Genomic DNA, 15,952 nt, shown 5'->3' with positions numbered 1-15,952 from the left:
GGGCTATTCATGATACTGCTCTTAGTTCTTTTTGCCTGGGAGAAAAATGCATGTTTCTTGAAGCTTGGAATCCAGGGCTGTTTGTACATTTTCCAGCCTCATGTTCTCATGATACGCTGTGTTCCATCAACACTGAACTGTTCACCATCCCCAAACGTGCTAGGCCCTTTCTTAACTCTGAACTCTTGTGCTTTCCTCTGAATACTCACTTCTCTCCTTCTTCACATGACAAACTACTATTCTTCCTTTAAAATTTAGCTTAAATATCAGCACCTAAGGGAAGGTTCCCCATCTTCTCCCAGGAATAGGTCATTGGTCCATCGTTTTTGCTACCAGAACTCTTTGTCCACAATTCAGTTGAATCACTTTGCCTTTTCTAATATGACTATCCCTTTACATGTCTTTCCCCACTAGATCCTAAAAGTTAAAAAAAAAAAAAAAGCTTAAATGTAAGGGATTATATCTTGTCTTTGTATATCTACCCCAGTGCCTAACGACAGTATTTACTTTGTGAATGTTGAGAAAATAGATCTACCCAAGGCACTACATTTTTAAAAGAAGATTTTTGCAAGAGAGGATACTTTGCTGATAGCCTCTTTGTGACTTCTAAACGATTATGGGTTAATATTAAAGTAAGTGCTCACTTAACATCAGTAGGTTCTTGGAAATTGTGACTGTAAGCAAAATTACTGATAATGAAACCAATTTTACCATAGCTAATTGATATAAACGAGTTAAGTCCCTGTGGCATATTTCTGGACACAAGAACATCACCAAACTTCTAAATGAGGACCTAAAACACTTCTAATATTAAACATTGAGATAAATGTGAGCTATAATACGTTTAGGAAAGGTTAATAAAAACAAGATAATTATTCACCCAGTTTTGGTGAGTTAGTGAGTGATGGTGGTTGTAGTGATTATCACTACAACCTTTATTCTTTGATTGTGTTAAATCAAGGAATAAATGTTTACAAAGCAAAAATGATCACCCCTTACTACTGTACAGTCCAAAAACAATAACAAATAAGGCAGGCTTACTGAGCACTTTCCTACCACATAATTATTGTCGTGCATCTCTATGGTTATTGTCTTCTTTACAGATTTTTGTTTTATAATAATTTGTATTCATCCATTTCCCAACCCACTTGCTCTGGTTCAGGGTTGAGGGTGGCTGGAGCCTGTACCAGCAGTTCAAGGTGCAAGGCAGAAACCAGCCCTGGACAGGATGCCATCCCATCACAGGTACACACACACCCACACTCACTCAGTTTGGGACCATTTAGATACCCGTTGTGCTAATGTGCAAATTTGGGGGATGTAGGAGGAAACTAAAGTATCTGGAACAGACTCATGCACACTTGGGGAGAACATGCAAACTCCACACAGACAGTGGCCCTGGCCAGGAATCAAATTTTTTTCTCATCAGCGTTACGAGGAAATGTTATTTGATCACCTGCTGTATTTGGGTACCTGTTTAGTATTGTAGACAGCTTTTATTCATGTTTTCTTTCTTTGTGTTTCTGAAGATTGTTAGCCCTGAAAACACCAAATCTAGCTCAGATGATGAGGAGCAGCAGATGGAGCTTGATGAAGAAATGGAGAATGAAATTTGCAGAGTATGGGATATGTCAATGGATGAGGTATGAGGCTGGAAACAAAACTCTGAAAAGACTGTTGGGTGAGGAGATGGTGAATGAATATTTTAAAAACGGTTCAGTCCTTCACTCTGGGGAAAGGTTTTATCTCCTGTCTGTAATCACACCCATATATGATATAGGGAATGAGATCCCAGGAGCTATAAATGCTAAACTTCTGTCTTTGAGGCTGGAGGATTTGAGCTCTCAATAGATTCGGACTAAATACGTAGCTCTTATGAATGTATTCCTATGCACATGTAGGCCGGGAAAATTCTGATACTTACCTACCTAAAGAGAACTCTGGCCATATATTTGACAGCAGGTTAGGAGTTAGAAGACCACTGATATACCATGATAATATTAGAAGGAAAGGACAATAAATAATTATATGTCTATAATTGCAGTATTAATCATAGTGTTTTAATATCTGTATTTTATTCTATAGCTCAAAAGCATTTTCATATATAGTATTCTATTTGATCTTCACAATAACCCTGTGATGTAGGTAGTACCCTTATTTTACAGTTAAGAAAATAGAGGCCAAAAGACATTAAATGACCTATGTAATCTTTCTTGTTTTATTACCTGGACTTTTGCAATAGCTTCCTGATTAAAATCCTTGTTTTAGTCTCTTTCACCTCCCTTCTGTCCTCTACGTTGCCACCTGTGTTACCTTTTTTTCCGGAAATACAGACTTAATTGTACTCATTTTCTTAAAAATTGTCAATGGCTATTCATTGTTTCAGTCATTTTATTTAAAACTTTATTGAGGTATAATTAACACCAAAAAACTGCATATTGTTTTGAAGTATCATTGACGTTGATTTTTTTTTTTTTTTTTTTGAGATGGAGTCTCTGTCACCTAGGCTGGAGTACAGTGGTGCGATCTCAGCTCACTGCAACCTCCGCCTCGAGGGCTCAAGTGATTCTCCTGCCATAGCCTCCAGAGTAGCTCGGAGTACAGGTGTGCGCCACCAATCCCTGCGAATTTTTATATTTTTGGTGGAGACAGGGTTTTACCCTGTTGGCGAGGCTGGTCTCGAACTGCTAACCTCAAATGATCCATCCTCCTCAGCCTCCCAAAGTGCTGGGATTATAGGAGTGAGTCACCGCACCCAGCCAATAAACTTTGACGGATGTGTACGCAGATTAAGCTGTCACTGTAATCAGGATAGAGCGCATACCCATCACCCCTAAAAGTTTCTTTATGGTCCTTGGTAGTCTCTTCCTCTTGCCTCTCCATTCCTCCATCCCCTCCAGGCAACCACTGATCTGCTTTCTGTCACTACAGATTAGTGTGTATTCTAGAGTTTTATATAAATGTGCTCATATTCTTTTTTTGGTCTGGCTCTTTTATATAGCATAATTATTTTGAGATTCATCCATGTTGTGTATATCAGTGGCTTATTTTTTTTTTTATTGCTGAATGGTATTCCATTATATGTATATACCACAATTTATTTTTTACCTGTTGATGAATATTGGAGTTGTTTAAGGCTTATTACAGATAAAGCTGTTGTGAACTTTTGTATACAAGTGTGTATGGACATATACTTTGTTTTTCCTTGGGTGAATACCTAGAGTGGTGTGTTAGTCCATTCTCATACTGCTATAAGGAAATACCTGAGACTGGGTAATTTATAAAGGAAAGAGGTTTAATTGACTCTCAGTTCAGTATGGCTGGGGAGGCCTCAGGAGACTTACAATCATGGCAGAAGGGGAAGGGGAAGCAGGCACCTTATTCACATGGTGGCAGGAAGGAGAAGTGCGAGCAGGGGAAATGCCAGACGTTTATAAAACTATCAGATCTCATGAGACTCACTCATTATCATGAGAACAGCATGGGGGAAACCACCCCCATGATTCACTTACCTCCACCTAGTCTTGCCCTTGATACGTGGGGATTATGGGGATTGCAATTCAAGGTCAGATTTAGTGGGGGACACAGAGCCAGACCATATCAAGTGGCATGGCTGGATCATATGGTAGGTGTATGCTTAACTTTTTAAGAAACTTTCAATTTGTTTTCCTAAGCAGTTTTTTACCATTTTACATAACCATAAGCAGTGTATGAGACATAATTCCAGGTCCAATTTCTCCTCAACCTCACCAACACTTAGTATGGTCAGTCTTCTTAATTTTAGCCATGCTAATAAGTATGTAATGATGGCTCATTGTGATTATAATTTGGACTTCCTTAATTCCTAATGATGAGCATCTTTTCATGTGTTTATTTGTACTCTGTGTATCTTTTTTGGTGAAGTACCTGTTTGAATCTTCTGCCTGCTTTTTAATTGTGTTGTTTTCTTACATTTTCTTCTAAAAGTTTTATAATTTTAGGTTTTACATATAAGTCTGATCCATTTTGAGTTGATTTTTGTATAGTATATGGTGCAAGGATGGACTGAAGTTTATTTTTTTGCTTATGGATATTTAATTGTTCAAGTTCATTTGTTGAAAAGACGATCCTTTCTCCACTAATTGCTTTTGTGTCTTTGTCAAAAATCAGTTGTCCACATACTTTATACTTTGAAATCTTTTCTTTTTAAAGATAGACATCTAGCACTATAAAATTTTCCCTAAATATTTATGCTTTACCAGTATTCCACAATTTCTGATATGCTGTGTTTACAATTTTTTTTGAGACAGAGTCTCTCTCTGTATTTTTTGTAGAGATGGGGTTTTGCCATGTTGGCCAGGCTGGTCTTGAACTCCTGGCCTCAAGTGATCCGCCTGCCCCGGCCTCCCAAAGTGCTGGGATTACAGGCGTGAGCCACCATGCCCGCAGAAGTTCAGAATACTTTCTAATATTCTTTACTTTTTCTTTGGTTTATAGATAAGTTTCAAATATTTGGGAATGTTTCAGTTATCTTTCTGTTGCTGTGGTTGGTGAACACTGAATCCTTTTAAATGTGTTGAGACTTGTTTTATAGCCCAGAATATGGTTTTAAGTAAACATGAAATATTTACCATGTTGACTTAAAAAGCATGTGTGTTCTGCTGTTGCTGGGTGGAATATCTTATTCTCAATGTCAGATCAGGTTGGTTGAGAGTATTGTTCAGATCTACTTTCTATTCTACAATTATTGATAAATTATGGTTAAACAAATTTTTTAAAAAAGAAATAAAACCTGTGTTTTAAATGAACTCTTAGGGTGAAAGTCTCAGTTTTAAAATTGAGAAAACAGCGCTACTGTTTGAAGGAGGTTATTGGTGCAGGGCAAAGTCATGTTCTTTGGCCTCCTTTTGCTCCCTTACAAGAGGTGCCCTTGAGGCACCACTCAGAACTGAGCTCTCCACTGACAATTGAGGTCCCTGGCGCAAAGTCTGGTGAGTTTATATCTCAGCCTTGTTGCCTATCGTTCTGTAACCATGAATTCAGTGTGCGAGGACCAGAGACCTCCAGATACTTCCTGCACTTTCACGTGTCTATGGGCACTATTCATGCCGCTCTGCTTAGAATGGCTTCCAGCTGGCAAAATCCTTCTCATTGTTTATGGCCCGGCTTCAATGTCACCTCCTCTGTGATGCCACCCCAGACACTCCAGTCAGAATTAACCTCTCTTGTTTTGGTGTTCCCACAGAATTGCTTCACTCTGTTACATGTGTCCTCTGATGGATTTAAATTCCTTCTCATCAAAGCATAATGTCACCCCTTCTGAAATGCCTTCTTTTCAATGTCATGTCTAAAGTAGCCTGCTTTATCTTGGTTTCTAGCACATAACATCTTATTTTCTTTGTAGCATTTAGAAATTGTGTAGTTTAGTTGTTTTATATTTATTGTTTGTTCATTTCTTTAGAATGAAAATTCCATGGGACTGAGCCCTTATTTAGCTTGTTCGCTGATGTGTCCCCAGAACCTAAAACAGTGCCTATTAGGTTTTTCAGAAAATATTTGGGGAGTAATGAATGAATAGATGAATACCTGAGAGGTAGCATGTTGTGCTGGTTAAGAACATAGTCTCGCTGGGTACTTGCCTGTATTCCCAGCTATATGGGAGGCTGAGGCAGGAGGATCACTTGAGCCCAGTAGTTGGAGGCTGCAGTGAGCTATGATAATGCCTGTGAATCTGTGAATAGCCACTGCTCCAGTGTGGACAGGATAGCAAGACCCCCATCTCTTTTAAAAAACAAGACCATAGGCTCAAATCAGACTCATATGGGTTCAAATCCTAGCTTTGCTCTGCTGAGACTGTATAATCTTGGGCAGGTTGCTAAACTTTTTAAACTTCAGTTTGCTTATGAGTGTAATGGGGCTAATAATGATAACTAGTTGATAGAGTTGTTTTGAGAATTAAATGAGATAGCATGCAAGGCACTTCACTGTGCCTGGCATTTAATACTTGTTCAATGAATGTTAATTTTATTACTGTTGGTGTTGATATTGTTAGGCCACCCTTGTGCTACTCCAGGAATTACCATTAAATTTAAAAATTTTGCATGTGGCAAAGAATTGCCCACAGGACAGCTTGATCACTTACAGTGAAGAGAATCTGCCATTATGACTTTCAGTTTAGAGTGTATCTTTGAAAATACTATTTTCTCTGACCATGGTCTTTTAGTAAGTAGAGTGTGTCTCTCTCAGTCAGTTGTCTGGCAGGTTACTGGTTTCAGTTGCTGTGGAGAATAATTGCCTGTCTCTTTGAGATGTTCCAGGGCCCTTAATTTTCACATAAGCCATGCAGCTTATATTTTAAGTTAAGGCTTCTTAAATACACACCTCACATTTAGTGAAAATCTGAAGCAGTGGACAGCCAGAGACTTAATTTTATTTATATATTTTACATTGCAAGTCCCCAAGCAAACTGACTTAGCTTTTGTGTCTTACATTCCTAGGTGAGATTTGGCTCATTTGGGGCCACATGTCCACTCACATGTCACCTGTGTGTTATGCCCCTTTAGGCACTGTGGCAGACTCTGTAGGAAGAAGTTATGAGGCTGCCACAGTTACATTGTGATCAGAATTTTTATTCTATTGATGATTTTGAAAACACAAGTTCTGGTTTTGGACAGGACCCAATAGCAGTTCTTGACTTCTTTCCCCTACCGTGTTTTAAGCTCTTGGAGGACAAGAAGGAATTTTGTTTTTGTTTGAGACAAAGTCTCACTCTGTCGCCCAGGCTAGAGTGCAGTGGCGAGATCTCAGCTCACTGCACCCTCTGCCTCACGGGTTCAAGCAATCCTTCCACCTCAGCCTCCTGAGTAGCTGGGACTACAGATGGTACACCACCATGCCCAGCTAAATTTTGTATTGTTTGTAGAGATGGTGTTTCACTATGTTTGCCTAGGCTGGTCTCGAACTCCTGGGCTCAAGTGATCCGCCTGTCCTGGCCTCCCAAAGTGTTAGGATTACAGGCGTGAGCCACCTCGCCCAGCCAAGTTTTACCTATTTTTTTCTTCCTTTTTTTCTCGCTGTGTTGCCCAGGCTGGAGTACAGTGGCAAAGTCATGGCTCACTGCAACCTCGAGCTCCCCAGGCTCAAGTGATCCTCCCACCTCAACCTCCCAAGTAGCTGGGACTGCAGGCATGTGCCACCACACCTGGCTAATTTTCGTATTTTTTGTGGATATGGGTTTTCACTATGTTTGCCCAAGCTGGGCTCACGTAATCCACCCACCTCGGCCTTCTAACCAGCCTCCCAAAGTGTTAGGATTACAGGTGTGAACCACTGCGCCCAGCGTGTTGCTTTTTTCCCTTGTCCTCCCCTTCTAGTTTAATACCTGATAGGTAATCACCAAATGTGTTTGAATGTGTTTAATGAGAATTCCTAGTGGGCAGAAAAATTATTAGGGTAAATAGATTCGGGCAGAAGAGAGTGGGATAATCCTCTGGAGTATTGTAGGTAGTTTAGATTTGTTTATGAAATTGTTCCATTGTCTGGGACTGGTTACCATAAAGACTCTCTAACATCACTTTTGTCTGTTGACACAGTTCCTAAGCCTGTGTTTTTTTTTTCTTTTTGTCTAAAATTCTAATTTTATGTTATTTTTAAATTTTTTTTGAAGACAGAGTCTCGCTCTGTCACCCAGGCTGGAGTGCAGTGGCGTGATCTCAGCTCACTGCAACCTCTGCCTCCCGGGTTCTAGCGATTCACCTGCCTCAGCCTCCTGAGTAGCTGGGACTACAGGTGCATGCCGCCATGCCCGGCTAATTTTTTTGTATTTTTAGTAGAGACAGGGTTTCACCGTGTTGCCCAGCTGGTCTTGAACTCCTGAGCTCAGGCAATCTGCCAGCCTTGGCCTCCCAAAGTGCTAGGATTACAGGTGTCAGCCACTGCGCCTGGCGTAAAATTCCAATTTTAATATAGAATTTTATGGTTGCCTAAGCTTTAGGGTTTAGGGAGGAATATTCAACATCCAAGTTAATAATCATTTTTATTTTCAGGACGTGGCTTTATTTCTCCAAGAATTTAATGCTCCTGATATATTCATGGGAGTACTGGCCAGGTCCAAGTGTCCTCGATTAAGAGTAAGTATGTACATTTCTAAAGCCTTCTTCTTTGAAGCAATAAGAACAGATAGTGCTGGATAGTCTTTTATTTTTCTCACTTTGATTTTCTTACTGACCATAAATCAACAAATCAGCCTGTAGATGTTAATTGAACATTGCCAGGTCCTAGGTAATTTGCTATTTAAATTTTTTTTATTTTATTTTTGAGACAGGGTCTCACTATGTCTCCAGGGCTTGGAGTGCAGTGGCGTGATCACGGCTCACTGCAGTCTTGACCTCCTGGGCTCAAGGGACCCTCCCACCTCAGCCTCCCAAGTAACTGGGACTATAGGTGTAAGCCACCACACCCAGCTAATTTTTATTTTTATTTTGTGGAGACAAAGGTCTCCTTACGTTGCCCAGGCTGGTCTTGAACTCCTGGCCTCAAGTGATCCTCCCAACCTTGCCCTCCCAAAGTGCTGGGATTATAAGCGTGAGCTAAATGCCTGTAATAATTTAAAATATTAAATTATTAATAATTTAATAATTTAAAATTATGAGAATCATAGAATTTTAGATTCAGGCCAGACCATGGAAATTAGCACTTTCATTTACCAGCTGTGGAGACGAGTTAGGCATAACCACTGTTATGCTGCTAGTATGTATCAGAACAAGGAACAGAGCCTGGGCCTCCCATTTTTCAGTTGATTTCTCTTTTTTACTGACAAAATCCACCATTGCTTGAAAACCATTCTAAACTCAGCCTGCTGCTTAAGACCTCTACTCTCTGAACCTAACTCATCTTTCCAGCATAAAATCTGGATAGCCAGGTAACCCTTCTGATTTAGCCAGACCTTTCTACTCCCTGTCTCATGCTGTCTCCGTGCCTCCCTTTGTGTGCCTTCTGTCCCCTCTCAGTATTTGCATCTGTTAATTCACAGTGGTACTTTTCCTTCCACACCTTCCCAAGTAAGTAAGTAAGCTTTCAGTAGTCATTGCTGTTAGTAAACTGCCAAGAACAATAGATAAAGACTAAAGGAGAGGCCTTTATATACTGTGCAGTGTACTGTGCTTTATTGCCAATTAAATTGCCATGTGCTATGCATATCATGGATTAGTAAATATCTGTTCAATAATTATAATTATGAAAAACTGCTGTTTACTGAATACCTGGTCTTACTACTATGAGGTATACTTTCAAAGAACTAAATCTTGGGTGAAGATATGTGTTCAGGGTCACACAGCTAGGAAAGAATGGAGCTGAGATTTCAGCCTAGGCCTGACTTCAGTATAACCACTGTACTGTATTTCCTCTTTTTCAGATTATAAAATGGAGAATTCCATAGTATATTTTTACAAATTGAATGTTGAATTAGAATTCTTATTTAAGTAGAATGTTCTCTCTGAATTAGGGCCTGATTAACCGTTTTTTCCTTGGTTCCTTATATTAATATAAGATTTGACGATTATGCTATTTTTGTACTGAGTTTTTCTGTCTTAAATATATTTACTCACTACTAGTATATAAAGAAATAAGCTTATGTCAGGAATGGCACCTTTTAGGAATTAGTCATATTGTTGTATTATATCCGCTGGCCACCGTCTGCTGCCACAGTGATTCTCAGCCTTGGCTGCATGTTAGAATCACCTGGGACAGGGACTCTCAAACCTAAGCATGTCCCCGCATCACTAATTGCCGAGCCTCCCTCCAGAGTTTCTAGTCCAGTAGGTCCAGGATTCCTAATATGTTCCCAGGTGATGCTGGTGCTCTGGTGCATTGCCACACTCTGAGAAGCTTTACCCTAGGGAACTTTTGAAAATCTTGGTCAGGCCATACCCTAGATGAGTTAAAGCAGAATCTCCAAGTGTGAGACTCTGGGCAGCTTTTAAAGTTCCCCAGGTGATTGCAGTGAACAGCCAAGAAAAACTTGATCTTTGATTGGAAGTTCAGTTATTCCCTGTTTAGTTTATAAGGGAAATGTATGTGGTTTTTTTCTGCCCCTACTCACTCTCAATCTTTTCCCAACATTTGACCACCCACTTTTTATTGAAATTCCATTTCTGTAGCTCCTGTGTCACCTCACTGTCGTCTCTGACCTCTTCAGTCACTCGTCTCTCACCTTTCATTGGCTTTTTTCTTTCTTCCTTTTTTATACTGTCCCGAATATGGACTTTTTCTAAGGTGTAGGCCCTGATCCTTTGTTCTCATTATATTCATTTTCCTAGTGAACTTATGTGTTCTTTACACCTTTAAGTTGCAACTCTGCCTGTAGGAGCAAAGCCTCGACTTCCCTTCTGATAACTGATGTCACATCTCCAACTTTGTTCAGGCATTCTCTGCTTGCATGCTCTACAGATATCCCTTGGTATACATGGGGGATGGTTGCAAGACATTCCCCCATACTGAAATCCACACATACTCAATTCTGCAGTCAGCTCTGTGGAACCTGTGTGTATGAAAAGTCAGCTCTGCATATTGTGCAGGTTTTGCATCTTGAGGACACTGTATTTTCAGTCCAAGTTTGGTTAGAAAAAATCCACCTATAAGTGGACCCACACATTCAAACCTGTGTTCAAGGGTCAGCTGTACTCTCTAACCCTGAATTCTGTATGTCCTCAGTGATTTATGGTCACACTTATCTAATCATAAAAGTCACCTGGTATATGCTGGGTAAACAATAGCTTTCCAGGCTCTACCCTGGAAATTATGATTCAGTAGATCTGAGGTGAGATTTGGAAATCTGTATTTTTAACAAGCTCCCTGAGTGATTCTTATGTTCCAGCAAGGTTGGAAACACTGTACCATCTGAACTCATTGTAGCCTTTTATGCACTTTCTTTTTTAGTTTTCCTGTCAACGGGACCAATATCACTGACGGGGAAATGAGGCAACTTGAAAGCTAGGAGTCAAGTTCAACTGCTTTCTCCTTTATCCTCACACTGGATTATTTTGCTTTCACCTTGAGAGTCTTCCTCAGCTTCATCCTTTTCCATGCCTGAGGGCCCTCCTCCTCTTGCATCTTGATAACTGAGGTGCAGTTTGGAATAGTGGTTAAATGCTCAAGCTCTGGAGCTCTGCCGTGTTCTAGTTGGAGATCTTAAGATCTTAGGCAAGTAGCTTAACTTCTCTGTGCCTTAGTTTCCTCATCTGAAAAAATGGGGATACTATTAGTACCTATCACCTAAGTTATTATATGAAATTATACAGAGAAAATGCTTAGAGTAATGCCTGGCCATAGTGAGTGGTAATAAACTGTTATTACAAATTAATTAACTATTACTGAGATAGATTCTTAAGTTCTTTTCAACTTCTTTTCCCTATACACTAGTCTCCCCTTATCCTTGGGGGTTGCATTCCAAGGCCCCCAATGCCTAAAACCGAGGATAGTATTGAACCCTATTTATAATATGCACAAATTTCCTTTTCCTTCTTCACAGTTTCATGGATAGATTTGTTCTTAGAGATCCTAAGCAACCTCAGCATACATTTTTGTTTGTTTTTCTTATGAAGTCAAGAACTTTTACCTTTTCATGTAAAGAAAGCACTTAATGGCGGCTCCTTGGCATATCCAAATTGCCAGCATCACTACTCTTGTGCTTTGGGGTCATTATTAAGTAAAATAAGGGTGACATGAACACAAGCCCTGTGAGATACCACGATGGTCGATCTGATAGCCAAGGTGGCTACTAAATAACTAATGGGCAGGCAGCATATACAGTGTGGATATGTTGAACAAAAGAATGATTCACATCCCGGGTGAGACGGTGCAAGATTTCATCGTGCTGCTCAGAAAGGCATGCAATTTAAAACATGAATTGTTTATTTCTAGAATTTTCTATTTAGTACTTTTATACCAAGGTTGACCATGGGTAACTGAAACCATGGATAAAGAGGGACTACACTAATACATTATGCATTTTGCCACCAGAATAATCTTCCTAAGATACTGTTTCAGTATGTTGTCTCCCCTCCTTGAGCATCTTCATGATTCCAAATAACTTCCCAGATTAAGTCTAATTCTTCAGCACGGCATTCAGAGCCCTTAATCTCAGTCCTTTATACCTGCAGTATTTATCTCATGCTGTTCACCCACTTTGTGCCACAACCAGAGTACTTTATTGTCTACAGTATTCGCCATGTACATGATTCCCTTCCTGCGTTTGCTGATACTTTCCCCTTATTTGAACGTCTGTCTTTTTGTTTGCATATCTCAATCCTATCAATCATTTAAAACTCATTTTATCGATAGGAGTTCTTCTTGCATAGCTCCTGCCTTTGCCCTTTCTTGTTCTTATGTTTTTCATCCCTTCTCAAATACTGTAAGCTTGTCAAGGTTAGGGTACAGGCAGTATATGTATTTCTTTATCCTGCCTCCCCTCCGCCTTGCCCCAAAACTTGGCTCAGCGAAAGTTTTTGTTCAAGTTGATATTTTTGTTTACGTCTTTCGTCTCAGAGCCATTGTGACTTGTAAAATTTGATTTGGCAGGAAATCTGTGTGGGAATTTTAGGTAATATGGCCTGTTTCCAGGAGATATGTGTGTCCATCAGCAGTGATAAAAATCTTGGGTAAGTCTTACTATGTAATTATGTTTTTTAATATATTCATTTATATCCTTAAGGAAATTCTAATACATAGGAAAAGTAGCAAATCTGAAAGACAGTCCTTTCTTTGTCTTGATGAACACTCTGTGGGAACTTCATTGTGTGTTGATGATAGCTAGGGGCTTCTTCAGGAGATACTGAAATGATTCAGGATTTAAGCCTGTTTTTTTCAGTAGCAAAGGAACCTGAATTGTCAGCTGGTGGCAATAAGCCAGATAGGGGAAGAACCAGTGTGCCAAAACTTGGAGATGGGGCAGCCAACTGGAATCCAAAACAGTTTAGGGGCAGGGAATCCAATGACTCAGCTGGAGTCTACAGAAACTAGATTTGTTGAATAATGTCATCCTGAGAGCTCTGACTTAGAGTGTAAGACTTGCCAACAACTGGAAGATAAAGGGTTGCCTCTGTGATGAAAAGTATGTCAGATTTCTGCTTCGAGGCTCATTCTCTTCTCCATGTGTAAAGTTCTGGGCAGAAGGTTTTTTAGTGGAGGAAACCCCAGTGGTTACTGTGTTCTGAGAACACCCCGAAATTATATGCTGAATTTTGTGAGTGTATTAGTTTTCTAGGCAAAGGGTTCATGGCTTTTAATCAGAATCTCAAAGAAATTTGTACCCAAAATAGGTTAAGAAAACTGTTCTAGGCAGTTTTTGTCAGAGCTGGGGCCGTGAGGGTTTTATCACAGGATTCAAGTACCTGGGTTTCTCAGAAAGAGAGAACTCCTAGTTGTGGAGGGACTTTAAGATCCTAGTTCAGAGTATTTATTCCTCAGTAATTTACCATCATCCATGGAGCAAATGACTTAAGATTATGTTTGGTCTCTAATGTTCTCTATCAAAAATCCAAAAATGAGAAATGTTAACAAATGTTATAAATTCATTTAAATGCTTGTTTTAATATTAGTATGGTGCAATTTATATTGCTGATGGGATATAAATTTGTTGAACCACTTTAGAATAGTTGGGCATTATCTGGTCACGTTGGAACATATGCATGTGCTGTGACCAGCTCATAGTGGGCATATATGGTAAGAGAAACTGTGCACGTGTGCATCAGGATAACTCTTACAAATATTATAGGAGGATTGCTTGAAATAGCCCCAAATTGGAATCAACACAAATGTCCATCAGCAGTAGTCTGGAAAAATAAATTGTGTTATTTTCACACAGTGGAGTGCTCTGCAGCAATCTCTCAATAACAGCTAAAGAAACAACATGGATAGATCTTACATGTATAATTTTCAGCAAATAAATGAAGACTCAATAAGTATAAGTTATTTCATATGTTGTCTCCCCTCCTTGACTGTCTTCATGAATCCAAATAACCTCCCAGATTATGTCTATTTATTCAGCATGTCCTCTTAATCCTTTTACCTGCAGTATAAAGCAACACCAAAATATATAAAATAATAAAACTATAGAGCAAAGTAAGGAAATGATTGCTGGAAAAATCAGAATGGTCATCATTTCTAGGTGGGAAAGAGAATTGTGATTTGGAATGGACACATGGTGACTACAAAGATGCAGCTCTGTTCTATTTCTTGGAAACACGAATGTTTGCTTTATAATTATTTATTAACTATAGATTTGTATCTTTTGAGCTTTTCTGAATATATGCTGTATTTCACAATAAAGATGTTCAAAAAATTAAATGAAAACTCTGATATTTTAAATGCGAGAAGTGAGGCATATCGGTTAACTTCTTTGTTTTTGTAGGCAGGTGTTACTGCACTGTTTGTATGATTCAGACCCACCTACTCTGCTGGAAACAAGCAGGTATGCTTTTCCTTTTATGAATTCTATAAGGTTACTCATAAAAGTAGGTAAGAAAAAAAAGTTAATTTTTTATTTTCAAATTTCCTTTACTGTTTTTTTTTTTTTGAAAAGTAGAAATTCAACCCACGTTTACCATGTAGGTTGTTGCTTACTTGCCTTTCCCAGGCAGAAGTGGCCAGTGTTTGGGTTGAAAGGATCCGGGAACATCCAGCTATTTATGATAGCATTTGCTTCATTATGTCAAGTTCAACAAATGGTAAGTCATCATGTACTCTAGAAAAAAAAATGTTTTAAATTGTATCTAATTTTTAGGAAACCATGTAACTATTTCTAGAAGTCACCTTTTTTAAAAAAGCCTTGAGTGCAAGGTAATGAAGTTTGTTTGAGACAGAATCTTGCACTGTCACCCAGGTTGGAGTGCAGTAGTGTGATCATAGCCTACTACAGCCTCAAACTCCTGGGCTCAAGGTATCCTTCTGTTAATCTCCCCAATAGCTGGGACTATAGTCACGCACCGCCATGCTCAGCTCATTTTAAAATTTTTTGTAGAGACGGGGTCTCACTTTCTTGGCCAGGCTGGTCTCCAACTCGTGTGTTCAAGCAGTCATCCAGCCTTGGGCTCCCAAAAGTGTTGGGAGTATAGGTGTAAGCCACCATGTCCAGCTTTTTGTTTGTTTGTTTGTTTGTTTGTTTGTTTGTTTTTTGAGACGGAGTCTCGCTGTCGCCCAGGCTGGAGTGCAGTGGCGCGATCTCGGCTCACTGCAGGCTCCACCCCCTGGGGTTCATGCCATTCTCTTGCCTCAGCCTCCAGAGTAGCTGGGACTACAGGCGCCCGCCACCCCGCCCGGCTAATTTTTTGTATTTTTAGTAGAGACGGGGTTTCACCGTGTTAGCCAGGATGGTCTCGATCTCCTGACCTCGTGATCCGTCCGCCTCGGCCTCCCAAAGTGCTGGGATTACAGGCGTGAGCCACCGCGCCCGGCCTGTTTGTTTTTTTGAGAAAGTTTTTTGATTGAAGATACAAAATTTCTTAAACTCCTGGGACACTGATAAATTCCTCATTTAAAAATCAGGAAAGATAAGCAAATTTAAACATAAAAGATAAGTAAATCACCCTTTAGAATAAGTACTGCTTTGGCAAGATTTGGTTTTCTTAGAATAGCTTTAGGAATTTTGCTTAACCCTATTGCTTTTAGCAGTTTGTTTTTCATTTCAATATCTGTTTTATTCTCTGCAGTTGACTTGCTGGTGAAGGTGGGGGAGGTTGTGGACAAGCTCTTTGATTTGGATGAGAAACTAATGTTAGAATGGGTCAGAAATGGGGCTACTCAGCCTCTGGACCAACCCCAGGAAGAGTCTGAAGAGCAGCCAGTGTTTCGGCTTGTGCCCTGTATACTTGAAGCTGCCAAACAAGTACGGTAGGTGAGCTCTTTTGTGTAAAATGTTCTGGGAAAATGCAATTGCTAGAAGTATTCTCAGATATAAAAGTCTTCTTATATTCCTTAC

The 15,952-nt window shown here is 39.7% G+C and overlaps 1 protein-coding gene across 2 annotated transcripts in view; it reads left to right on the top strand.

Moving 5' to 3' along the window:
* The window catches only part of SAAL1 (serum amyloid A like 1), a 29,210-nt gene that overhangs the window by 1,217 nt on the left and 12,041 nt on the right, over positions 1–15,952 (top strand). For both annotated transcript variants that reach the window (XM_031016336.3, XM_055355974.2), the window contains exons 2-7: positions 1,530–1,643; positions 8,025–8,108; positions 12,556–12,635; positions 14,387–14,446; positions 14,587–14,702; positions 15,684–15,864. In XM_031016336.3, coding sequence (XP_030872196.3) covers positions 1,530–1,643; positions 8,025–8,108; positions 12,556–12,635; positions 14,387–14,446; positions 14,587–14,702; positions 15,684–15,864 — 635 coding nt within the window. The remainder of the gene's footprint in view (positions 1–1,529; positions 1,644–8,024; positions 8,109–12,555; positions 12,636–14,386; positions 14,447–14,586; positions 14,703–15,683; positions 15,865–15,952) is intronic.

This window comes from Gorilla gorilla, chromosome 9, assembly GCF_029281585.2.
Source record: "Gorilla gorilla gorilla isolate KB3781 chromosome 9, NHGRI_mGorGor1-v2.1_pri, whole genome shotgun sequence".
Lineage (NCBI taxonomy): Eukaryota > Metazoa > Chordata > Mammalia > Primates > Hominidae > Gorilla > Gorilla gorilla.
Note: the sequence above shows the minus strand (reverse complement) of the source record. Positions and strands in the feature narration are given on the sequence as shown.